Source organism: Orbicella franksi, chromosome 11 (genome assembly GCF_964199315.1).
Source record: "Orbicella franksi chromosome 11, jaOrbFran1.1, whole genome shotgun sequence".
Lineage (NCBI taxonomy): Eukaryota > Metazoa > Cnidaria > Anthozoa > Scleractinia > Merulinidae > Orbicella > Orbicella franksi.
The window spans coordinates 25,739,746-25,766,854 of NC_138155.1; the positions used below are offsets into that span (position 1 = coordinate 25,739,746).

General features: G+C 38.6%; 1 protein-coding gene across 3 annotated transcripts in view; it reads left to right on the forward strand.

Moving 5' to 3' along the window:
- The window catches only part of LOC145503211 (uncharacterized), a 285,864-nt gene extending 260,236 nt beyond the window's left edge, over positions 1–25,628 (forward strand). Inside the window, exons 1-6 of one of the 3 annotated variants that reach the window (XM_081482675.1) lie at positions 5,654–5,796; positions 20,602–20,786; positions 21,367–21,611; positions 22,106–22,366; positions 23,195–23,275; positions 23,801–25,628. In XM_081482675.1, coding sequence (XP_081338801.1) covers positions 5,746–5,796; positions 20,602–20,786; positions 21,367–21,611; positions 22,106–22,366; positions 23,195–23,275; positions 23,801–24,063 — 1,086 coding nt within the window. In that variant the 5' untranslated portion in view covers positions 5,654–5,745 and the 3' untranslated portion in view covers positions 24,064–25,628. Of the gene's footprint in view, positions 1–5,653; positions 5,797–12,603; positions 14,154–20,601; positions 20,787–21,366; positions 21,612–22,105; positions 22,367–23,194; positions 23,276–23,800 lie in introns of those variants that run through there. The other 2 variants (XM_081482676.1, XM_081482674.1) reach the window with 2 other exon arrangements.
- Positions 25,629–27,109: the final 1,481 nt, after the last annotated feature.

Consider the following 27,109-nt stretch of genomic DNA (forward strand, 5'->3'; position numbering starts at 1 on the left):
TCATTGTAATTACTAAGTCGAAGGGAACACCATCGAACCAGCAGAGTCCGAAACAACTTTCGATCCGTAAACAAATGTGCAAAACAACGCGCTTTTTGCTGTTGGAAAATTGTGACCGTGAGCTGTCCGGGAGGTTCTAAAACAGATGTCACACTGCAACACGTTCCATCTTTCTCTTTCACCTTCTTTTCACACTGTACAATCGCGCGCTCCTTCAACATCAAAAGCCGCTGTAGCTCTACCAAATTCTTCGAGCATTGTGGGTTTCAATCGAAGAAAAGCCCGACAAGCTATCTTACTCTTTCCATAACCAGACAATTTCAGTGTCATGCAATGGTTGCAAGTGTGGGCTTGTTTTGTCCTAATGGTTGCAAGTGTACATGTGGGCTTGTTTTGTTCTAACTCGAGTGCTTATTAGAAAGGGACTTTCCCTGATTATTAGATGAAACTCACACTTCGGCCCTGTTTTCATTGGCGGATGTAGTTCTTATGAGTGACAATCAGTCTATGGCTTCCTTCGCCCATACTATCACTAAGTCCGTTCCATAATATATGCCCGTACATGTTTCATGCACTCGAGCTTTCTAGGCACGTACGTAGTGTCATCCGTCAATTACTGAAAAGGAATCATCATGAAGAGAGAAATTTTTGTGTATCTAATGCTTATTACTGGAAAAACGGTGAGTTTTCATCTTTCTCTTCTTTTCGGTGTTGTATTGAGTAAAACATCGGTGCCCAAAAAGATCCACGGGTTGAGAGCGCAAGTCTCCGGGCTTGAGCTTAAATATGTATATTAAATATATCTTATTAACACGCCAAAACATCTAATAAGAGATTTATTATCTGAACTGCTGTAATCAATCTATTTATCAGTGAGAGAGGGAGAGTGTGACAGTTTTGCGTGCGCGCGCCGACCAGTCCGGCAAACAGGTTTACTACTGTACAAATAACTGTACAATATCGCTCTTTGGCCCGTGGATAGCAAGTGCTAATCTAGGCGCGCCATTATCGCTTATTCATATAACTAGATTAATAAAATAACAATATTCCTCTTTTCTATTAAAGGACAGACGCACGATTCACGTCATCATTTCAAAGTTTTCCCCTCTGCGTTTAAAATGGTGGAAAGTTTTGAGCCAGTTTTGATACTATTTTACGTGACTGGGGAAAGATAAGGTACAAAAAAAGTCTGATCCAGGCATTGAACAGGTACGAGCCGTCTGGAAGAAGAAAGAAAAAGCCGTTTCCTTTCTAGAAAAAGACTCAGAAAAAATACTCGAGCAGTCTCAGTCGCCAGTCGAGCGAGACTAAACCAAACTTAAAATTGGTCTTAAAATTACGTTAATGTAAGAAACCATTGCTTTGTCTCGAATTTAACAAAACCAATAAGTAAAATGCTAATTTCTTGAATTTGCTGCTGAATCATTTCCTGTTTTGTTTTAATCAGCATTCTCCAGAACATTTTCAACGTTATTAAAAAGAATAACAAACTCACTACCGCAAAACTACATAAAGCTTTACAGTGAGCCAATGATCTCAGAAACATAATTTTAATGATTAATTAGTAGTGTGCGAACAGGCTCCCAAGTATTGCGGCAGGAGCAAGGTCGATCGATGAGCAAAGTCGTGCACCCATGAATATTTTATTAATTCCCTTCAAAGTACAGTCCTCGAATGCAGCTAATGGAACAGCGGTTTCATACAGAACAAAAGAACGCGACTGTCCAGAAATACCGAGGAAAACTTATTTGTCAATCAGTCATTTCGTAACTTGTCTCGATGTTAAATTCGGACTTGTTCTCAGTTCTACAGTGTTGTGATCGGAAAGGTTAGGGCAAGTGGAAGCGAAATGGGGGTACAAAATATTCAAACTACTGAGTGTATAGTACGTTCTCAGTGATCATCCCAAGTGATTATTCAGTCATGAGTGTACGCAATTGGTATATGTTAGTTTCGTTTTGGTTTTCCTACAATTTGATATTCGCCTGTGTAATCTAATTGGTAATTAGTTTGGTGTTGGTTTTACGACACTCAGTTGAAAACCGCTCTACGACGCAAAACTAATTTGCTAAATCGTTTCCTGTTTTGTTTTAATCAACATCACACAGAGCAGTTCCAACGTTATGAAAAGTAATATAACAAACTCGCTACTACGAAACTACATTAAGCTTTACAATAAGGCAATGATCTAAACATAATTTAATGATCAATCAGCCTGCTCATGCGCGACTGTCCGGAAATACCGAGGAAAGCTTATTTCTCAATCGATCATTTCGAAACTTGTTTCGATGTTAAAGTTGGACTTGTTCTCACTTCTACCTGTTGCGATCGGCAGCTAGAAATTAAGGATCAAATCTTGGGGTTCTCCTCGCTATAGGAAAACGACTGACTTAAAACAAAGCCTGTTTTAAAAGGGAACTGCTCTCCCGTGACCGACCAGTTTCAGCTGATGTTTCACGTTAGCGAAAATTTCAAAGGGACTTTCCCGCATCCCAGAATGCATTCTCGACAACTGGGCTCTTCATTCATAAACTAAATGACCTCGAAAATTGCATCATTTTCCGTTGAGTTGACGGCGCGACGCATCGGCTTTAGGTCCTTCAGGTCACCTTATTTTCAAGATAGTTTGAACAGTTCCACTGCCAGTGATAATTAAGGAAATATGATGCTCCGAGCGATTGGTTTATTTGCTGGATTCGTCGTTCCATTTATGGCACCGTCGGTGAGTCGCCCGGGGGGGGGGGGGGGCACTGCCATATATGGGCTATATAGGTATGTGCCGCTGTGAAGGGTATGCTTTTCAAGCAGTTTACTCTAGGATAGGGTATATAAATCAGAGCGTTCGGGTCTAGAATAGGGTATAATTTTTCACAAAACTGACTAGTTGGTTGAAGATTTTATCTAGACTAAGGAAACCAGGAATTGTCACTCAAAAATATAAAAAAATCAAATCGGCAAGTTTAAATCTACGCAAATCAGCCTCAACAGTGTCGATAGATGGGGGGATTTGGGGAGTTTACTCTAGTATAGGGTAGCAAAATTACACTGAACTAGCTCTGGTATAGGCCAAGGGTTCCAGGGTCCCAGCGGCACACCCCCACCCAGAAATTTCCAAAGTACCCCCACCCCGGGGTGAGTTCAGTACATTCACTGATATTTCACTAATTGACATGTATCATTCGTCAGTGTTTATTTACGGTTCACTTGTGCGCTAAAATGTTTCTTTCAGTGAGCTGAATCTTTCGCACCTGTTTTCCTTTCGACTTTCATCGCAAAGTGTAATAATTTACTTAATACCCATATCATTTGTTAGAGGTTTTTGAGTACATTTTTTGCCGTTATAATCAAAATTAATTCAAACGCACTAGCAGTACATAACTTATCACTTGACTCGTGAAAACCACTCGGCCACTTGCAGGATCGCGTGATTGTGGCATACCGTGTTAATTTAATTTTATGCATTCCGCAGCTGTTATAAAACAAGGAACAAAGAAAATTTTAGTTGCCATTTTAGTTTCACTTAATAAACAGGAAAGAACTCCGGCCTATTGTCCCAAATATTCAGAAATATGTCTTTAACATCAGAGAACAATAGTGCTGTTAAAATAGCACACTTCACTGCTGGGCTAAGGCCGCCATTACAGCACTCGTCATTGCAATTATTAATTCGAAGGGAAGAGCTTTGAACTAGTGGAGCTTGAAACAGTTTCCTTCGATCGGTAAACACCTTCAGCCGAACAACAGTGAAAGTTCCAAGTTTTTTGCGGTTCCAAGTTTTTTTTTTTTTTTTTTGCCTGAGAAGCAATATTAAAAGGCATGTCACTCTGACCCGGCGTAGTCAATCGAACGTTTGGCGGTATCGTTTGGCGGTATCAAAGTCCGTTCAACACGTGCATGAACATCAGCCCTCGGGTGTGGTCAAGAGCCTCCAAGCCACGTTCCTATCTACACCATTTACCGACAAGTAGCCACCATGCTAACAAACATTCTGGTATATCTTGAACTTATCATCGGGATAATAAACACTGTCTAAGCTGACGTGGCAAGTCATTATCACCCGCAGTGGTACCTGCACGTTTTCGTGGCATTCCTTAGCCCACTCAACCATATCCATGCATGCATACATGACGTACGGTCGGATTTCCAAACATAACGTTATATTGTATCTTGCGCTCAAAACACTGAGCCAGGCCAGTGTAAGGTTTTGATTTCTGAAACGAAAGAGCGATGCTGAATTCAACTGATCAGATGGTCGCGAAAGGGATTAGCGATGCATGCATTTCACCGATGTTAGACCACCCGTAACACAGTGACATGTCTAAGTGGCTTTGTTGTCAAACAAAAATAGATTAATATATTTTCACACCGTTATTTTCACCTAATTAAATTACCCTTTTATAATAGGTGTGTAAAACAAGAGTTTTGGCGAAAATAAACCGGAACGCGTTGGTTGATGGTTTCAAATCAACGTATTTTCAACACCTGGCACCTGGCCACGCATATCTTTTGACGCTATAAGATTACATTTGTACTGCAAGCCGATATTAATATACATATATATCGTCTGTTGAATGATTCATGTCAATAAACTTAATAAACACTGTCTAAATTGACGCTTCAAGTCATTATCACCCGCAGTGAACCGTACCACATTTTCCCACGGCACTTGAACCTTATAACACTCGTGCGGGTCGCTTAAAAATATCCTGTAGGCTTTTGTAAACAACAGAAGGAGAAATTAGAAGCAACATGCTAGCTGGTAGTACATCAAAAACTGGGAGAACGTTCAACTAACTGGCATCGTATAATTGCGTGTTAATCAAACCGGTCGTTAAATTACAACTTCTAACCGTATTCGATTTACAGAGAATTATGTCAGTAATTTAAGCTATCTTGTGACCGTGTCGCATTGCTAATCTGTATGTACTGAAAAGAATGAAAAGATAAATATTACCACAGGTGATTTTTGATGCACTGAAATCAAACAGAACAGAACAAAACAACAGTTGGACACAGGTCCCTATAAAGTCATGGTGCTTTCCTCGCTTGCCTCTCGATACTGGCCGCGTGATTCCAAAAGGACTAGGCAAGCTATTTTCCGCGGTATTCTTGCGAAAACTGAAAACAATTCAATTAAAGTTGGCACCTCCGTTACATTGCGAAAATAGCACGACTGCATGCGGTTGACTTGATTCGTGTGGCCGTTAGACATAATAACTTTAATCTCAGGTCAAGATGTCAAAATATCTCTGTTAATGTTTGCACGTGAGCTAAAAGGCCGGGAAGGTGCGTGAATGCAGTACGGTTGAATTTTATGCAATTTTTTCCCATCAAACGCTCCTTGGCTACCACCATATCGTCTTTGCCTCTCAAGGTATTTGCTACAGGCTATATTGTTTGTTTCTTTCAATTCCTGAAAAGCGAAATTTGAAACTTTGGAATGTAAATACACCGTGCTGACTCCAAAAGTGCTTACTAAGCATATTAATTGTCAATTGTTTATAGCAGCGTACATGCCATCCGAACCAGCCTATCAGAAGCTTTTATGATGAAAAACCTCTTGAAACGTCAATCAATTTTGCACTTGAAAAGAATTTTCAAGACTGTTCTAGGGTGCTAAGCTTTAGCGACTTAAGCTTGTCGGTGACGAAACTTTACTAGCAGTGACCGCGACTCGATATCTGTTGATGGTTCAGTGGTAAGATATCGAAAGTGGAACAAGCTCAAAATCTGTGAGATTTCCCGATGATGGTGTTGGCGTGTTTCCTAGGACTGATCATAATAATAAGAGTAACGGTAAGTTAACAACTCAACATTTTGCTGACATGTCAGATTTCAGCGAGCATTCAGAAACCCGAGTAATTTTATATTTTCCATTTGATACTCAGTAGTACATGGACAGAAAAAAGAAATAGCGATATCTGAAACGCTCCTGGATCCTACTGCTTCTTGCATTTTTTTTTTTTAAAGTCCAAGCTTAGTTAGTTTTCTGGCATTTGAGAGCACGATTTGTACCTAGAGAAAGCATTTCAGTATAAAACCACGTCAGGGTGATGGACTAATGACCACGTGGAATACATCCAAACCAAGATAATGGGGATCGAGGGGGGCACGGTTTTTTAGTATCTCGGTGGAGCCGGCTTTCTTTCTCATCTACATTAAGGAAATGAAAATTGAAAAATTGTTTTCAAATTTTCTCACATTTATCGGTTACATGTATGAATCAGTGTAAGGCTTAGGTCAGTTCAGTACAGATACGTGAGCGGCGAAAATGCTTTCATGCGCAAAATTTCGTACACACCGCTCTGATTGATCGAAGCGAAGCGTTGCCAAAATTGGGAGCCGTTCAAAACTCTTTCTCAGAACAGAGCTGCAAGCCTAGATTTATCTTAAATGGACATATATCTGAACGGTGAAGTTCGATTGAAAGCGGAAAGCGACGGCGCCAGTATGTTTTGATTCGTCAATTCAACTGTCATCAGCTGTTTAGAGTTAAAAAAACTCTCTATCGGAACGCTTTGAAATTCGTTGTAGGTTAGATAACTTAAAGGAAGCGTGAGAAATTAACTGGGAATGTTTTGCTTGTTAATGGTTCTTTATAAACTATTATAATAAGATGGCGTGATCAACAACTAAATATTTCATAATTCCATGCTTTGGACTAGCTGGGTAAGTTTGACCTTTAAACCATGCGAGGAATGCGTACAGATGATCACTTTTGAAAACAAACCTACATGTTAAGAGATTCAATTCCTTTTTTTAAAGGTCTATGATGCCGCTGGACTGCAATTTGAAGCGAAAACGATGTGGACTTTTATTCTTTTCTTGAGAATAAAAATCAACCAATGAAAAGTTTTAAGTTTAAAATTAAGAATTTTAATACACCAGCAAACAAAGTCGTAACAAATTATTCACTGCTAACAATCGGGACCGGAATCATGGCACGCATATTGATAAGATTCCAAAGATCAATGTTTCGACCCAAAGCAAAAAATTAGCTGAAGATGTAAAGCAATTTCTCATAATTCGATCAAAATTTGTCTTTGCCCAGTGAGCCAAAGGCTGTTACGAAAGGGAATTATTTTTCTATGTAAAAAAAAAAGTATACTTACATACTTGTATTTCATTTATTGAGAATTTTGCAAATGGCGATCATTTTTTTAATTGACATGTTTGATGCAGGCAGTAGACAGGATTTCATAACTTCTAGACACGCGATTACAAATGCGTGATTTGAACATAACTATCAACAAGGCCCGAGTTGGCAGCTTTCAGGAAAGACGTTTCTCGAGGGTCTATCTTACAGGCCTCGTCAGCGGCTTGGTCCATAAACTTGTAAAAAAACAAAAACGATTAATATATCTCCAACAAGGACCTCACGCTAGTTGAATAACATTTAATTATACAAACAGTATTAACAACTCAGACTGTTAGCTATTTGTTATCATTACTTTAAACCACTATCATTATACTTGGACATCACTTGTACATGTACAAGCACATAACATGTGCGATACTGTCCACAATGTCGCGATTTCACTAACGCAATTACTTTCAAAACGAGAAAAAGATCGCGCTAGTTTGTGTTTTCTAACCCTTTATAAAAGTATCCGTGAGGTATTTTGTTCGCAGTCCGACAACGTGATTTCGATGTAAACATTCGCTGTGTTATTTGTGTTTCTCTAAGAGTAAAAGAATCCTTGAATCTTGAGAACCAATAACTCTTCCACAAGAATCTTATTCGCTGTTGTTACTAAGATAGACAGTTATTGACAGAGTTATTTTAAGCAAATTGAGGACTCAGGGATCCTCAGGGTATAGAAAGAGCCCAAGCTTTCATGCTATGACAAACAGACATTTGATTTATTAGCTACCTTGAATCTTAGTCAATATTGACACGGGGTTTCCCCTAGTTAGTCCATTTAAAATCGATGACATCGCCTTGTATTTGATTGGCTACTAATTTATAAAAATAACTCACCTTTCAAACGCGGCATATTTGGTATTTTTGGAGGTGTGTCAATGACGTCAGAGCCCGGAACGCTTTCTCATTGGCTGTTCTCGAGGGGTTTCTCTCGCGCGTGCCACGTACCTGGACTTTAATCACCTAGCTGCTCATTGCAGTTGACTTGATAAAGCTTTGCCATGTTTGTCTTGAGTCTGTTAATTCTGCTGGCTGGGGCTGGAATATCGGTATGTGATTTCTAGTTTGCTTTGATTTCTCACTCGCTCACATATATGTATATGTACATGTGTATATAAAGCTTGTTTGCACTGGACGAGGTTTTAAAATAGCAACGGATGCGCGGCTAGCAATTCAAATGAGACAACTCAAGAGCGGGAAACTTGTCTCCCTTGAGATATTTTAGATTTAAATTACTCTGAACACCAAAACAGAACGTTCCACAGAGCAGGGAAGACTAAAACAGATAGAGTTAAATAGATACCGTTTGGATTCAAACTGTAGTATTGCCCTATCAACCGCTGTGAGAAAACTTATGTAAAAAATATACAGAGCCTTATAACTCTGGACTCTGTACGTATTGTCAGCAACTTATGCAAGTTAAATCAGTTTATTCGATCTTTCGATAGCCTGTAACCTGCAAAATTGAGCCTGCAAAGAGCATCCAGCTTTCTCGGCCCTTGTTTCCTCGCAGGTTAGCAACATTATTGCAGCAACATTAGGCTTGTAAGCAAGGTTTTTGATGTGTGCTCTGACGCAAAAAACGCATAAGAATGATGTCGGCATGTTCAGACGTCGGTTCTGCGAACATTCTCTTGAACGAAACATTGTTCTAAGTATTACAAGTTCTTCACCGTTGATCATAATAGTTACCAGTGAAAAGTGTAGTGTTGGTTAGTTTATTGAACATTCCAGGATTATCGTTCAAAGCTTCCCGGATTAAGCATGAAGTTTCGGTTCAGAGACCTCCTGTGTTGTGTCAGTAACTCTAAAAGGTTTTAAATTGCGCTTAATTAAGGCGATTATTGTTTTAAAGGCGAGAAAGCTTTCCTAATGATTATTCCTCAATTCTTGTCGTCCACTTAACACCTAGTTGATTTAGGCAGTGAAGATTTCATTTGGAAAACACTGGGACATAGTTGTTGCGTGTTGATGAAAAGCAAATGTCGCCATGAATCTCTCGCGGCAGAACAAGAGGTCACGACTTGAGACACGATAACTATAGACACGCTATGAGGGGTAGACATTCTATTTAAAAAGAGATTGATAACTATAACCATTAACAGATTATCACTTAAACGCAGAAAATACTTGGTAAAAAGCTTCAAATGATAACAACTTAACGGATTAATTGCAGCGGAAATCCGGGGTATCTATTTTGTCCGTGGGCATGCGGAGCTCCCATTTCGAAAGAGCAGTAGAGTGGTTGGACCAATATTTTCTGGCTGCTTGGACTGTGCTGTGTATCAGTTATCCGTTTCGTAGTAAGTTAAAGCTTTCCGCCCTGTTTGTTTTTGTTTTTGTTTTTGTTTTTGTTTTTTTGCTGCATTGTGTTAAAGAAACGGTTCGCTACTCGATAGCAGTTAATTTGCGTGTACTGTTCCATACTGAAGGACGTTTGTTGAAGTGGTGTGTTTCGCAATCAATAAACTATTAAGACTACATTTAAATGTCTGATTCATCCCGCCTTTGTTTTGTAAACAGTTCTAAGTTGATCACAGCAAATACTTGTATTGATGGTACTTAAAATAAAATTAACCAGTTTTCATCTAGTTTTAGAAGTAGGTAGAAGTAGATATCTCCCAATTTGAAGTTATGCACTAGCTAAATTCAGAGAGAGCCCTGTAAGATAAGAGTTTGTTTGCTCTTCAAGGAACAATGACTGTTTCAATATCCGGAAAACAAGACAAAAATAGCCACTATACTCTAGGGCTTGTGGTTTTGCGTCGGCACTTTGCCTACATGTTCTCGTCATTTGGTTTCGTGCCCGATAACAAAACGAACCATGCACGGTTAAGGCGTTTATTTACGGCGGGGGGTGGGGGGGGGGGGGTAATTTGTCTTCTTGTAACTGAGAAATAATTACACTGAACAATGCGAAAAGAGCGTCGGCAAACTTTGTTCAATAATCACGGTCTACGAGACCCTAAGGTCTTGCTTCTACGGATGCGTTCCTTTCGGAGAATCCAAAAACAGATTTTTGATCTAAATATGGATTTCGCGTTCCTTTCGGCAAATCCAAATCTGGATTTTGAATCTAATGAATCCTTTCTGGGAAAAGATTCACTGGATTTGAAATCCGCGAATCTAACTCCGGATTTTCGGATTTGTGAACTGCTCCGTTCCTTTGGTGTTGGATTTGAAACTAATCTCATTGATCAGAGGTTTTTTTGGAGAGAGTATGTTTCGTGACGGTCTGGTGGTTTCCCAAAACCCATAAAGTTAACAGTATTTGCTTTCGAAGTGGGATAGGGGCTCTCCCACCTTGTTTGGGCGGATGTGGTAAGGCAGGTACCACAGCTAGGAATCCTTCCAAGAACACAACTGTTCGTTTTGACGTCCGAAAGTGACTGCGGAAAGTCTGCAAGCTGTACTGTGGCACTGTACACTCTACGTAATTTTCAATTCTCACTCGCTTCTTCCTCTGATTCTGTGCGAGTAACGCCAGAACGCCATCATCGCTATTTGAATCACCCATCAAATTCTCAATAATTTCATCACAGACCTCGTCAAGCATAGCAAAGCACATCATTTGTTTGATGCCGCCATATTGAATACACAGATGTATGTGAGGTTGCCATGGTTAAAATCATTTTTTGGATTTTGCGTTCCATTCGGTCGCGAAATCCGGTGAATCTCGGATCAAAAATCCACTTTTGGATTCTCCGAAAGGAACGCACCCTACGTATAATACATGTAATATTATTTTTAACTTGAATCAAATACTTGCCATACTTCGGTAAGAGTGCGCCTTGAACAGCTATCTACATTGACGTGGTTATCTTTGATGATGTGCGTCAAGGAGGTTTAAGGCCACTTGATAGACGCTGACATTTGATTTACCACCCAGCTCATTGTCTCCCTTACAAATGCCAAAAATTATTGATCTTTCGCTCTTAGAGACCCCCAACAATCCATATGAGAGCTTTTTGGCTAGTGTGTGTGCGGCGACGGCTCCTAACAGGTCTCTTTTATTTGTGATTCATTTTGTTACTGTCTTTTTCACTGGGATTAAAGTATTTAGTTTCTAGACAATTTTAGACTGAGATGTTCTTGAAATGATCTGCTTTTGTCAGTTTTGAAAACAAAGTAATAGTAATAACATCACTAGCGCGAAAAGCATTCAAATAGCGCAGATTTGCACGTTGTCTCAGTGGGGTTTAAACAGCAATTATTGCTCTAATTAGCATAACAAATCGAAAAATTGAAGGATTCTGGTAGTTGTAGTCCAAAGACTCCATCATGCAAATCGCCTATTGTAAATGTTCAAGTTGGATGGGAGCACAGTTCGATTGTCTTGATTCGTGCATTATTTGTAAGTTTACGACTACATTAGACAAAGTAAAGAGAAAATATTTATCTCTAGACGACAAATGATAAGGCCCGTTATCAACGGACCCTCTGCTTTGCCGACAGATAACTTTTAGGCGAGCTCCGCTAAGTGGAAATAACCACGTTAGGCCCAAGTCGCACTAGAGCCAATTTTGTTTGTATAAGTAACAAATCTGTCAACAAGTAGCGTAAAATAAGTGCGACCCCCAGTTTCAAAAACTTGCCAAATTTTTGCGAATTGCCAAATTTTCGCCAATCTTCAAAGAAGCCGAAGTGCTGCCTCGGAGGCTTCCAAATTTTGGCAAAGCAAACAGTTTTGTTATTTTAACCATTTAACTTTCATATTTTTTAAAACGTGCCTGGATAAAATTACGGCGAGAAAACAACTTTCACGGCTAATCCAGTTTGGCGCGTGTGATGGCGGGACAAAATCATTTTTTACCCGGTCCATGCATCTGACGCTTTTTTCAGTTATTTGAATGCAAACGACCAATATGAGCGGCGTTTTTATTCAAATTCTTATGACTGGATCCTGGATCTGGTTACTGGCAGCAATTTGAAGAGATGACTTCAGCGAGACAGTTCCCATTTAGAGTACGTTTCGTGTCCTTATGCTGAAAATTAATTCACACGCACGTGCACATGCATGGCCCAAAGTCTAAAACTTATTTCACACGTTGCCGTTTGGACGATCACGTGATTGAGTGCATGTCATTGTATGGTTGGTTTGTGTTATATTTTAACACTTAATACAACAGTAGGCGGTTTTACGGCTTTTATTTTGACATTAGAGGCTAATATACATTTTGTACGCTCTATATAAACAAAGACAGTTTTTCTTTTTATAGCTTTTCAATAGTTTTGATGCGTTGAACGGAAATACAAAAATAAACCGATTATGGAAAGAATTTATTAGACTGATCGTCGCAAGAGTCATTAATAAATGTCCGTGCTTGCATTGCACCATGAAAGTTCAAAAATGATTAAATGTTATTTATTTATTTGTTAGTCATAACCTAGCCCAAGCTGCTTATAAACAGGAGAAAAATAAATAAAGCTATTTCAAGGCGTGTGATGCCACAACCGTGTATAGTATTATTAATGACCTGGTATTGTTTTTGTATTGTTTTTGGGGGGCTTTCTCAGTATATTGTTCAAGTTGAGTTGAGAGAGTAGATTTTTAATGCGATTAAGGGTCGATGCAGTCATGAACAAACTACAAGGTGCGGACCAAGTCTCGGCTAATAGTTCCTATACACGCATCGTCTTCGTACGCAAGATTTTGTCAAATAAACAAGAAATATCTCGCAGATCAATTGTCCCAATTGAAATATGCCCTTGAATAGAGCTGAGCAATGCCAATGGATTTTAACAAAGCATTAGCGCGATTAAAAAGAATAACTTTTGTGGTTGTCATAGCTCAAGTCATAACTTAAGTCTGGCTATTTGTTGTAAAAGATTTTCAGGTTAAAAGGTCAGTGGGATAAAAACTGTTCGTATGTGTTGAACAGTATTGGGAGTCAGACTCCTAACTACTACGGATTCAATCAGTAAAAAAAAAAAAAAAGAAAGAAAAGAAAAAAAGAAAAACAGACTAAGGCACATATCCGGTAATTTCGATTCCTACTCCATGTTTACGTGCTGTTATTAAATTAATTCGTAATAGAGTTTCATAAAAACGTTCACATACACAGGAAGCCGTATTGTACTGTATATCTTCAGAATGTTAGAAATGAGAGATTTTACATCATCACTTTAGTAGCGGCTGGACAACACAGTCAGCTCGATCTGCGTAAGATCGAATGTCCCTGTATGCTGGCCGGCTTTAACTATAATAGCGCTTGAAAGAGAATTTCGCTGTGACTTAAATCTCTTGTGTTCGAACACAAGAATTCAAGTCACAACGAAATTCTCTTTCAAGCGCTATTAGTTTAAAGTCGGCCAGCATACAGGGACATTCGATCTTTCGATTGTCAATTCTGGGTTGAGGCCGTCGATCGTACGCTGCAAGACTGCGCCCCGTCATTGCAATTACTCTAAGTCGAAGGGACGAACTTTGAACCAGCAGAGCTCGAAACAGGTTACTTCGATCCGTAACCAAATCAGTCTGCCGAACGACGAGTTTTTTGCTGTCAGAAAATTGTGTCTGTGAGCTGTTTGGGAGGTTCTAAAAGATATGTGACATTGTACGACTTTCCAGCTTTCTGATTCCCATTTTTTCACAAGTACAATCGCGCGCTCCTTCCAATAGCTGCTGTAATCCGTCTTAAGTGTAGCTCTACTAAAATCTTTGAACACTGCGGGTTTCAATCGAAGAGAAGTCCGACTAGCTTTCTTATTTCTTATTCTTTTCATAACCAGACAATTTCAGTGTCATGCAATGGTTGCAAGTTCGGGCTTGCTCGAGTGCTTTTGGGCAAGGGGCTTTCCCTAGTTATTACATCAAGCTCACACTTCGGCCTTCTTTTCATTGGCTGATGTAGTTCCTATGCCATACTATCAAAGTCCGTTCTATAATGTATGCGTGTACATGTTTCATGTGCTCAAGAGCTTCCTTGCCACGTTGTCGTCCACAATAATTACCTACAAGAAATTATCATACTGACTGAAATATCTCGCGCTCATCAGTAAAGTAACGGTGAGTTTGCCTCTTTGCTTTCTCCTTGGTGTTTTTTCTAGTAAAACACCAATACCTGAAGAGCCTTAAGATGAAGACAAACGTTTTTAGCCTGAGTTTAAAACTTGTTACGCAACAAGTACTCAAGCAGAATCTAAAATAAGGCTCGGCATATAGCGTATCGAAAATAGATTTGCTGTCACTGATTCTGCGGGATGCGAATCTCAAAAGTCAAAGGAAGACTATTTGGTGATTGTGAGAGACAGTTTAGGACAAGTGAAAGAGCCGGGGAGCAAAAATGAATAAAAAGAAAAAACGAATGTATGCCTGCTTGGATACTTGGGTGATTCACAAAAGGTCACGATACATTCCTTGGCATTCTTTAGCACTGAAGCTTCTCTTTTAATCCCCTATTTCTTCCTCTTGTGGTACAAACCGTGACATACGGCCATACTGGCACAATTAATGATCAAAGAACTTGGCCAAGCCAGCGTAGGGTTTTGATTTGTGAAACGACAAAACAGTGCTGAATGCAAAATCTTTTTTTGTCGCCAACATAGCCAAAAGTTGTATTGAGCCTAAGTGGATTTACTATTAATAGCTGTCAAATATTAATAGAATTTGTATTTATGTAGACAAGAATTCGAACTGGACCAAACCACACTGTTAGGTGTAAAACCAGATATATTTTTGGCGGTAACGTAATGATCACACTTGAGTTTCAAACCAAGCTTGGTTATTTTAATTTGGCTCTTCGGTCATATCTTTCGCCGCTATAAAAATCATTAACACAGTAATAGCACCCAATCTTAATAGTTTATGTCACGGTGTGCAGAGCCATTCCTGACAATAAACACAGGACGGGTTCGTTGACTGCTCTTGGATATGATTTTAATAATCTGAAGTTTAATCAAACTTGTCGCTAAAAATACGACCTGCCGACAACTGTTTTAACTGTTTTCACAATTGCTAAATGAGATAAATATTATCACGGCCTAATGTCTTAAAATCTAATCTACCAAAGATTTTGTCAATACTACTATCATCGGTCGAGAAGGACGTTTTTGAATTCGCCGAGAACAAAGAAAACGCCGGAAAAGAGCAGTTGCCATGGACACTTAATAGTACAGGCCCGGAGCGCAACGATATTTTTTGTGTATTTCCACGCTACTCTTGAGTCAGCTGGTCACGTACGTATTTCGTCAGTATTCTTTCGAAAACTGAAAATTGGTCCTAAATGTTAAATACTTCAGTTACAGCATACGGCGAGCTTATGTTTGATTTAGAGCTGGGAACACAGCAAAACACGTGGAATTGACCTGGTTTATGGTGGCTCAGCTCTAAACACTGCCAGACATAACTTTAATCCTAGGTGTCGAAATATTTGTGCATTTATGGACGAGTGCCTTTACTTTCTTGCTTAAGAGTTCTCAGGGTATTTGCCACAGGCGATATTACATGTTTCTTCCTGTAAAGTGAAGTGCGAAAGTTAAGAAGAATTATCGTCAGGGTAAGCAGTTTCGGAGTCATTGTTCTTTTCCGATTGTTAGTGGTCGTACAAATGTAGACAATGTACATACCATGAGGGCACTGAATCCAAAGTAGCTTTGGTTTGACTTTAATTCTTTCGAAGTAAGAACGACTACAGTACTAATCCGTGCAAACAGTGGTGGCTAGAAATGGTAAAGAAAAGAGCAGAAAAGAGAATTTTACATGCATGTCCAATTTAAGTTTCATCGCGACTCCTATCGAAAGCTTTGCATAAATTTAATGAAAACCTCTTCAAAACGTCAATCAATTTGTAGCTGAATTTGGGAAACATCATGCAAAACTGAAGCTAGCCGGTAACAAAGCTTATTAATAGCCAGCCGTTACTACGACTCGATCTGTTAATTAATCTAGGATATTCAAAAAACGTATTTACATGCCAGATTGTCCGAGATCAGTGATGTTGGCGTTTTTCGTGGAACTGACCATACTCCTTAAAATAACGGTAAGCAAAGAACTTTTGCTGACAGTTCATCTTGGCGAGCAGATATCATACAAACCTAATTAATTCTACATTTCCCACTTTTTGCTACTAGGAATTACATAGACAGAACAAAAACGATATAGTGACATCTGAAATGCTTGTAACCCAAATGTCTTTACAGCGATTTTGGCGGTTTTCAAGCTTGGTTTTCGATTCTCGATTTCTACCTAAGTGAACGCTTGACTGGTTAGACCACGCGGAAAATGGGCGCGGTTTAGCGTCTCGGTGAATGTCAGCTTTCTTCTTTGTCACCTGCCTCCAGGAATAGGGGCTGAAAGCCTTAGTTTATTTGTTCTCACATTGACGGGTTACACTTATGACTAAGTGTAAATCTCAAGCAGTTTGAAACCTGTCGTATCGCAAATGCGTTCGTGGGCAAACGACAAGACATCGTACGCTTCATTGATAATAACAAAATTTAAGGGAGCTTACATATCTCTTTCTTAGATCGAACCGAAATCTGTAATTCTTTTGTCATTGTTGTTTTTTTTTTTTTATTTAAAAAATAGTATTAATCAGCAAGAAATATATCTGGAAGGTACATTGAACCGGGTGGATCGGTTGAATGCCGCAAGCGACTGCGCCAGTATGCGGTTTTGATTCGTCATCAACTCGGCATCTGGGGTCGAAAAAGACCTGTATCGAAATGCTTTGAAAACAGCACATGTTTCCCTAGTTTAGATACCTCGCAATTGCAAGCAACTTGTTTTATTCCCCTGTTAATGAGCCAAAGTATCTTTGAATTTTGCGTTGCTTTATAACAAGCCTTATGAGGCTGCTTTAGCTTTAAGAACCGTATTTAGATGGCGTGATCGACGAAGGAGGCCTTTCGTGCTTTCATAATGTTTGACCTTTAGACAGTTTACTGAGACTGCGTCAGGCCTGCTAAGAAAATAGAAATCATTTTTAAAAAGGAATACCTACATGAAAGCAGACTTAATTCTTTAAATAAATATCGATCTATGATGACTTTAGACCGCAAATATTAATAAAACCAGGTCCATTTTGATCAAGAAACAAAATCTACTAAATTTAAAGTCTGGTTTGCAATTAAGTGTAAACATTGCAAAATAATTTCGCAACACTGAATAATTATTCACTTCTAATCAAAGAAAAAGTCTAATAGTCTAACGATCTGTCTTACCCAAAGCAGAGAATCTAGTTGCAAAACAATTCCTCATAACTAAATGAAACCTCTGGTCTTTTTTCGTCCAGCTTGTGACTGCCGTGCCTAAGTGAATTATTTGCTGTTAAAAGAACATAAAACAAAAACAAAACATTTTATGTGTTGCATATTTTGCATGCCAATCAGTTTTTTTTTTCTCTTTTCCACTTGCTTGTTCAACGTGCTTAAGTTTACAAACATGTACTTCGTAAATCTTTAGACAGGCGATGTTTGCAATTTGATTTGTTCAGCCCATTAAGGGTAACTATTGATGATCAAGGCCAGTTTGCAGTTTTCAAATTGTCATTTCGCCCATTTCGGTCGTTAAGATCGAAGCGGTCGTGAAACAGGATTAAAGCTTGCGCTTTCAACTTAAGTTGTCGTTTTAAAGGAAAGTGTGCTGTGACATCAATTTTGATTTTAAAAGTTCGAAGAATCCTAATTAAGTTCGTACTTCAGTGAATTGTTTACTGTATAAGCAGTTCAGCCTGTGCCAGTCAGTGACTTGGACATGTACAAGACCGTACAACTACTTAACTATACTGTCGCTAGTTACTGGGATTGTACAGTGACGCAATTTACTTGATTTATAAGATCGTGCTCACGTAATTTGCGTTCTCTAGCCGGCTTTAAAGATCAGAACTATTTTGTGTACATTACAAAGGCATACTTCGATGCAAATATTTACCAGATCCAGAGCGGCGGTGTATGCGTACACTTTACAATTTGCTGTGAAAAAGAATATGTAAGTTATCTTGAAAACTAATAGATTCTGTACATTCATCGATTTAATTCTCCCGTTATAGATCGTTATAAACCCTTTACATCACATCTCTTAGCACACCACTTAATACATTTCGGTATTAAGTGTCGCACAACGTTTAAGGGGGTTTCCCTATTCCTCTCCAATCGATGGCATCATCTTGGATTTGATTGGCTCCGATGGCGGGACATTTCAACGTACGTGTGCCACGTAGACTAAACAACAGGCGCGAACAAATCTTAACGGCATTACATGGAAGGTGACTATATAACTTGAAAACTTAGCCATGTTTCCCGCCAGCCTGTCGATTTTTCTTCTTCTTTTTTTTTTAATTAATTTTTCTGGCAGGGACTGGAATATCGGTATGTTTTTAAGTTTTGTTTTGCATTCCCGTTCATTTACATATATAAAACGCTTTTTTGCGCAGGACGGAGTATCCAAAATAACAAAGGATTTAAGGCACAGCTTGCAATTTAAAACTCGCTCGCGAAGCTCGTGTCGCTTGAAATGGCTTAGCTTTTAGTTTAAACTACACTGAACACCATAACAGAAGGTTTCAAAACGCAGGAAAGATACAGAAGAGATATACATGAGTAGATACTATTTCGATCATCTAGCGGATGGAAAAATTTGAATGTATGTGTCTGTAGTTTTGATTTGTAATCCCGTGAGTTCCAATGAATGTATGGTTTGTTTGCGCTAGACGGAGTTTTACAATAACAAAGGATTTAAGGCGCGGCTTGCACCTCGAGAATTGTGTGCGCGGGGAGCTCGCGGAGGCTCGTTTGGCTTGAAATGTTTTACCCTAACTTATCGGATTAATTTCCGCAGAAATCCGGGATATTTTTTTTCGCTGCCGGCATGTTGAGTAAAAAGCTTGCTCTTCGAAAGAGCAGTCTTTGATCAGAAAATTTGTTGCATAAATGATTGTGCTGTGTTTCGGTTACCTGTTTCGTGGCAAGTGAAACTTTTCCGCCCTGTTAATTATTATTAAATTTCTTTGCTGTAAGTTCGTTACTCGAGTGTAGTGACTTGTGCACATCATCTGAAGCGTGTTTGTTAAAGCTGTGTGTTTTCGCAATCAATCACGAAGAAGGCTACCGAAGTCAATACATTTAAAACTCTGAAACATATGGCCATTTTTTTGTAAAAAAAAACAAAAAACAAAAAACAGTTCTAAGTTAACACAGCAAAGATTTGTATCACACCTTGAAATAAACTAAATGTTCCATAAATTGGGCTGATCTTGATGTAATATTGCAGCGTTCTTTACTCAGTGTAATATAACAATTCAGACATGACTCGTTCTCAACTTTGATGGTACGTCACTTCGAATTGGGAGATGTTATTTTTAGAGAAAAATAATTAAAAATAAGAATATGTTCGCAATTCACTAGCTAAGTTCCACTTGAGACGGAAATATTTCAACATGATATCAGTGCAATATTCAATAAATTGCTTCGTTCGCTGCGTGAAAGCACTAATATTAACTATTTTAGGATGGAAGTACGAAATTTTGTAAGAAACAGAGCCAAAGTTCGACTGCACAAATGATACTCATGTATTACACAGCTTTTATTTTTAATTCTATGCTCATAATTCAGTGGTTATTATTCAATCAATTAGTTTTACATGAATGTAAATAGAAAAAAATAGTAGTTTTGCTTTTTATGGTAGTAGTAAGTTAGTTAGTTTTACTTTCGGATGAAGAGTCATTTTATCTTTTGTGGAAATGCCGAAATAAAGTCGTTATTATATGTCACCATCGCCATCACCACCATCACCATCATCACTACTACTATTACTATTACTATTTAAAAAAAATTATTACTATTATTATTATTGATATTATTATTATTATTATTATTTGAAATTCCAAGCACGATTACTCCCTAAATTGTATGACACGAGGTCCAATTACTATTTAATCGTGTCTATAACAAATTTCGGATTTAAAAATGTCTTTTGAGAACTTTTTCTTCTTCCTCTTCATGAGTACCTTATTATTTTTTGGCTTCTCTCAGCTCAGTCATTTTAAGAGAAAAACCGGTGCAGCTAAAAAAAATGCGAATATTAGGCATTCGTCAACGTTCTTGCTTTTATAAGGGATGCGTGTGTCTTTCACGCGCATGCTCCGATCAAGGTAAAGCTTAGGCTAGAGAGTGGGATATATATATAATGTTTGCACAGTCTTAGGTTCAAGATCTTTTTACAGGCCACATTTCGTGAAATCAATCAACAATCGTGGTAACAACTACAACAGCAGCAAAAGAAAATCGAAATACAACAAAAGCAAAAACAAAAACAAAACGAAAAGTAAGTTGAAAAGCACAGACTAACAAGGTGGAGAGCCTTGACCTGAGTGACTAGTTTGTTTGTTTTCCTGCCATTTGTTTTTCTGTCTTCTTCTTCTTTTTTTTTTTTCTGAACAAAAGGCTCTAAGGACGTATCCAAAGCATTAAGCAGGCATGCTAGAAGGTCTTATAATTATTACTTTTATTATTTTTAGATGGCAGCAGTTGATGACTGCCAAGACATGAAATACTGGAATGGCACACACTGTGTTCAATGCAGTGGATGCCCACGTGGCTTTGGAGTTAGAACAAAATGCACATCAAAACAAGATACAGATTGTCAACCGTGTTGGCCTGATTACGACTACTCCAACACTACTGGATATGAGAGATGTATCCTGTAAGTCTCTAATAACTTCAACAGTTTTCTTTTCAAAAGTATACATAGACCAATTTCGATATATTGAAATTCAGCCTAAAACAACAGACCTCAGTACGAGGCTCTGGGGAATAGCTACAGAGTTTGTGGGGCTTATTCCCCAGAGCGTCGTGCTGAGGTCTATTGTGTTAGGCTGAATTTCAAATTTTCGAAATTGGTCTATAATTGTCACTTTTTTCACCTCCCCTAAATTCTGCCGAGTTCACCTCGTCCCATGCAAATATGTGATTGCTAGTCCCAGCCCCACCCCAGCCGGACTGACCCTGTTTTCCCGGGGATGGCTTTATCACCCCCGCCCCCCACCCCTCCCTCCTAATGTAACTCCTCTCTCCAGTCACCCACTGTCATCTTCACTATTTCCTGCTGCTCTTACCATAAATCTTGCTTTTTACAATACTTCAGGATACCCCATGCCCCATCATTCAAAAGTGCATGAGTAATGTTTGTAATATATGAGAACTATACATGTGCATTATTGGTGGGTTGCGTGTACCATTTTTAAAAGTCTCCTTGTTGAAAGATTTATTTTTTTTCGTTTCAGCTGTGACAAGTATTCGAATTGCCTCCCTGGCAATTCGAAAAAAATCAGAAACTGCACTATTTTCTCTGGACCTGTGTGTGACGGTTGCGAGGATGGTTACTATCGTGAGCCTCTAGTTGGACCCAACGGAGGGTGTGTTGAATGCTCTCCAAAGTGCAGCATCCTTCAAGTAGAAATAAGATCTTGTAGTACTGATCATGACCGGGAGTGCAAGGCAAAAGGACCGGTCACCACCCCGAACCTGAGTAAGCTCATTTATTTACCTTACGAAACTAAGCTGTATCCACTGATCACTATCGTGATTTTAGGTTCCTTTAACATCATGATCCTTTCCATGGTCTGCCGGCCTCGTGACCAGATACTTCTCTTTGATATTGTAATATGGTCCATGTCGCTGACCTCATCTAGCTGAAAATAAGAGGTCAAACATGTAAAATAAAACAGTGTTAATGGGAGGATGTTAGGAGTAACATTTCAAATTTAGCGCGCTAAACCACTCTACCACCCCTTTCCTATCCCAACCCATATCGTCACCCATCCACTCTCTGAGGGGAGCCTATTTGACAAGTGAGTTTGAGTTCTAAATTTAAAAGAGGAATATATTTACTATTACCATTATCGTAGTACCAGCAGTTTTCTCTGTTCTGTTTCTCAATTGAATTTGATGCGTCAGTTGAAGAAGAAGAAGAAAAAAAGACCTCTAACAAAAGTGTAAAGAACAATATTTTTCCCCCTTTAGGAGATTCCCCCACGGGCTCTGATAAAATCCCCAGCAGTACTGCTCACGAAGGGCCGAATGTGGAACCAGAAGAACCAGCTGGAACTTCCCACCCCTCATCAATTCCATTGGCAAAAGATTCAAGGTTATGGAGCGGCATCGGTGGAGGAAGCTCAATTCTATTTATAGCAATGGTTGCAGTCATAATACACAAAAAATTAAAAAATCGAAGGAAACTGGATGTCAAGCAAAGGCAACCACTGATGTCATCTGTTAAACCGGGTAAGTGTTAATAGCCCACCTCCCTCGGGGGACTGAGGGGGAGGGTGGGGCATAGGCTAATGGCTAGCGTCCTGAACTCCGGATCAGGTGGTCAAGTTAAAGTTGACGTTTGCCCCTGGCTGGAGTCTCTGTGTTGCGTTTTTAGAGTATGTTAGCCTTAGAATGCCTTTCCCGCAAAGGGAAGAAAATTGGTACCGGGAAATTCACCTCTTGGGCGGAGGTAGCCCCGCCATGAACTGGCAGCCCATCCACGAGGAATTAGCAATTCCCTTTGCTTCATATTTCGCCTTTGTTCAGTAACGCGTATTTTGGGATTGGGGTTTCTCAGGTTTTATTGTTTTTACTATTCAATAAAAGTCCAAGACTTCCGTGAGAAAGTGGGCGTAAGTCGCGGTTCCCTGCGGACTCCACCATAGGGCTTACAGGGCAATGGAGTCCGTCGGTCGGGGAATAAGAAAAAAACTGTTTTCAAATGAGCTGCAGCAGTGTTTATCGCATTACTTTTTTCATATAATGGTTTTTTAATTCAGCTTTAAAACATAAAATAAATCGATTCACTTCATTTTAAACTAAAGTAGGGCTAAAATCTGTTGGAGGGGTGGGGTGGGGGGGCTGCTTATAATCAGAAATGATATTTCGTTTACAGGTATATAGGCCCATACCCTAGGGGATTATAAGTGAGAGGGTCTATGAACGGCAGTTTGAGGTATTTCCACTCAGTAAGGAGTAAAAGAGAGCATTGTATATACAAGTAACGTATTCCGGTTTACTCATAGAAATTGAAGACTTTTGATCTGCTCTTTTTTTCATTTCATTTACGTATTCTAGGCTTGGATGGTCCCATTAGCGGTCTCACAATTGAAGGAAGAAGATTCATAACCCAGAAGCTCAATGGCAAATACCATGACGGTTAGCAAATCTTTTTACTAAATGCATTCGAGATTTAAATAAAGTTATTGTTATTGTTATTGTTAGTGTTATTGTTACTGTCACTGTTAATGTCACTGTTATTGTTACTGTTACTGTTACTGTTACTGTTACTGTTACAGTTACTGTTACTGTTACTGTTACTGTTACTGTTACTGTTACTGTTACTGTTACTGTTACTGTTACTGTTACTGTTACTGTTACTGTTACTGTTACTGTTACTGTTACTGTTACTGTTACTGTTACTGTTACTGTTACTGTTACTGTTACTGTTACTGTTACTGTTACTGTTACTGTTGCTGTTACCGTTATTGTTACCGTCACCGTTACCGTTACCGTTGCCGTTGCCGTTACCGTTACTGATACTGTTACTGTTACCATATTTTCATCCTTCCACCCTTTCATCCTTCCACCCTTCCACCCTGTCCCAGCGTCACACAGCAGAAAACTTGGACCCATCGGTTTTGATGTGTTAAAGAATTGTGTTTCTTATCGCTTATATTTTAGGTTATTTCTACTGGCAAATGTGCGCAGACAAACTTGGCCTGCTTGCTGAGTGCGAATCTTGGAAACATGCTGAAAACCCAGCTGAAAAGTTTCTCACAGCCTTTGGAGAAAAGGCAGGAAGCACAATCAGAAAATTGGTCGAGGTTCTAAGAGATCAAGAGGTCGACCTGACCCAAATTGCTGATGAAATTGAAGCAAAATTTTCGCCACCTAAGGATCAAGATGAACAAGATGAACAAGATGTAAATGAGACCTGGGTGTAATTAACTTCATTGTACGGTCTGAAAAAAATTCCACTAATCTAGTTTCTTATGCCAAATTCTTTTTGGGGGCGGGTAGGTGGGTTGGAGGTAGGGGTATAGTGTTCAGAGAGCTACATCACGGGCGGCGCGACTTGTAATTTATAGTCTACAGTTCATCATGTTATAATCTTAGATATAATATATTGAAGAAAGTCTTACAACGAATTGATTGGTCCATCTGTACGTTGTTAATGCTAATGTTAAGACTAATATCATTCATCAGTAATGTTGTCTATTTAACATCCGCAATTGGTTTAGTCCAGCTCATGGCACCATTCCATTTGATTGAGGACACTCAATCAAACCTCTTAAACCTTCCAGGTGATCTTCATCTGCTTTAAGTTGGCTATTTTGGCTAAAAGACGCAAAAAAAAAATCAACAAACAGTTGGAGCAAAAATAAAAGCGTCAGCTTAATTTCTCCTCTTATGAATTGAATTATTTTGTTTTTAATTTTTGTGATAGCTGATTAGTTTTTCTCCGGGTTTGAATAAATTTAGCAATATTTTTAATTGTTCCGTTTTGATACCAAAAGAGCCATTTTTATACTTTTTGTAATCAGACAACTGCCAAATTGATAGAGTTTTAGAGGTTTAGATTAATTGGCTCTTATTAATCGTCTTTGATTATAATTTTAATTGAAAGTGTGATAAGTTTTATGGTGGCACTAAAAGCACAGAGGTACATTTCAATTAATTAATGAGCTTAATTAATCTTTGAAACTGTTGTACAAGGTTAACATGTTTAGTGCTTGTGGTAGATGATGTTTATGTTCCGTACTGTGTGTTAAACTAATGTTGCAGAGGTTTTTAGTGTTGAATAATTCAAGGAGATAGACCAGTGGGCTGAGAACATAAAACAGAGGTCACTTTTCCTAGTTGAATCTCCTCGCTTTCGAGAAACAACGAAGACTGGACTCGAAGTAGTTATCAGTTAGGTCTGGTTATAATCTAATTAGAGTGATGTAACTTAACCCGTGAAATAATTGCTACACAATTAGACATGATTAGACACTGGAGCGGTTTTCAGCTGATTGTCGTAAAGCTAAAACCACTTTATCAATCTGTCCGATCTCAAAGGACATAGATAATTCAATAAACCAATCAAAACTCGAAGTAAATACGTGTAACTGAGTGAGTCACGATCGGTTTAAGTTTAACCTCGGATTAGATGAAAAAGTGGCGCAAGTTTGTTAAGGCAATCATGTAGTGAAGTAAAGCAAAACCAACTACATTTCAACACAGGTGAAAACCGCTCTATGTTTATTGTCTTTATTTTTTCGTTCACCGCCACGGCTTAGGTAGAATCATTCTGTAAGGATATATTAGCATAATTTTATTAAAATTGTATTTGATACTAATATTATTTAATGTCATTGATAGTTGAATTGTTCTCGCTGGGTAAACACCATGGTATTATCGTAACCTAGAGATGTACATTAAATTTTGAATTTTCATTTAATAGTTGTAATTTTCATTATTCAGCAATAGGTGGAAAGTACTGAATCACTTTTAACCACGTTTTGAATAAAAAAGAGAAATATAATCCTAATTCTATTTGCCATTTTTTTCTGGCAGGGACTGGAATATATCGGTATGTTATTAAGTTTTGTTTTGCATTCCCGTTCGTTTACATATATAAAACGCTTGTTTGCGCAAGGCGGAGTATCCAAAATAACCACGTTTTGAATAAAAAAGAGAAATATGATCCTAATTCTATTTGTCATGTAAGATACAGTGACCATATAACTTGAAAACTTAGTCATGTTTGCCGCCAATCTGTTATTTTCTCTGGCAGGGACTGGAATATCGGTATGTTATTAAGTTTTGTTTTGCATTCCTGTTCGTTTACATATATAAAACGCTTGTTTGCGCAAGACGGAGAATTTAAAATAACAAAGGATTTAAGGCGGCCTACAATTTAAAACTCGCGCGCGAAGCTCGTTTCGTTTGAAATGTCTTAGCTAACTTTAAACTACACTGAACACCATAACAGAAGGTTTCACAACGCAGGAAAGATACAGAAGAGATATACATGAACAGATACTATTTCGATCATCTAGCAGATGGAAAAATTTGAGTGTATGTGTTTGTAGTTTTGATTTGTAATCCCGTGAGTTCAAAAATATGTAAGGTTTGTTTGCGCTAGACGGAGTGTTAAAATAACAAAGGATTTAGCTATTTTAAGGCAAGTGGTGCCACATCCGAGTAAAGTATTAATTAATGACCCAGTATTGTTTTTGTATTGGTTTATGCTTTCTCAATATATTGTTCAAGTTGAGTTGAGAGAGTAGACTTTAAATAAGATTAAGGGTCGATGCAGTCATGACAAAATACAAGCTGCGGACCAAGTTTCGGCTAACAGTTGAGTCGCACGCGCATCGTCTTCGTACATCTTACTAAATATGTTCCGTTGCCTTTAAGCTGCTTCTTTTCACCCCAACCCAAGATTTTGCTAAATAAACAGGAAATAACTCGCAGATCAATTGTCCCAATTGAAATTCGCCCTAGAATAGAGCTTAGCAATACCAATGAAGTTTAACAAATCATTAGAGCGGCTATAATGGCTTCAGCTATAGTGAACCGATTAAAAAGAATAACTTTTATGGTTGTCATAGCTCAAGTCATAAATTAAGTCTGGCTATTTGTTGTAAAAGATTTTCAGGTTAAAAAGTCAGTGGGATAAAAACTGTCCATATGTGTTGAACAGTATTGGGTGTCAGACCCTTAATTATTACGGATTCAAACAAGAAGAAAACAAGCTAGAGGGCAATATCCGGTAATTTCGATTTCTACTCCATGTTTACATGTTGTTACTTTCTAATGCAGTTTTATAAACACGTTCACATACACAGGAAGGCGGCTTGACAAAAAAAGGCGGCTCGACTAGAGCATAAGGTTGACAGTCTCTCTATGGTGGCCGGCTTTAAAATAATAGCGTTTAAAAGAACATTTCGCTGTGACTTTATCTCTTGTGTTCGATTTTCAATTCTGGGCTGAGGCCGTTGG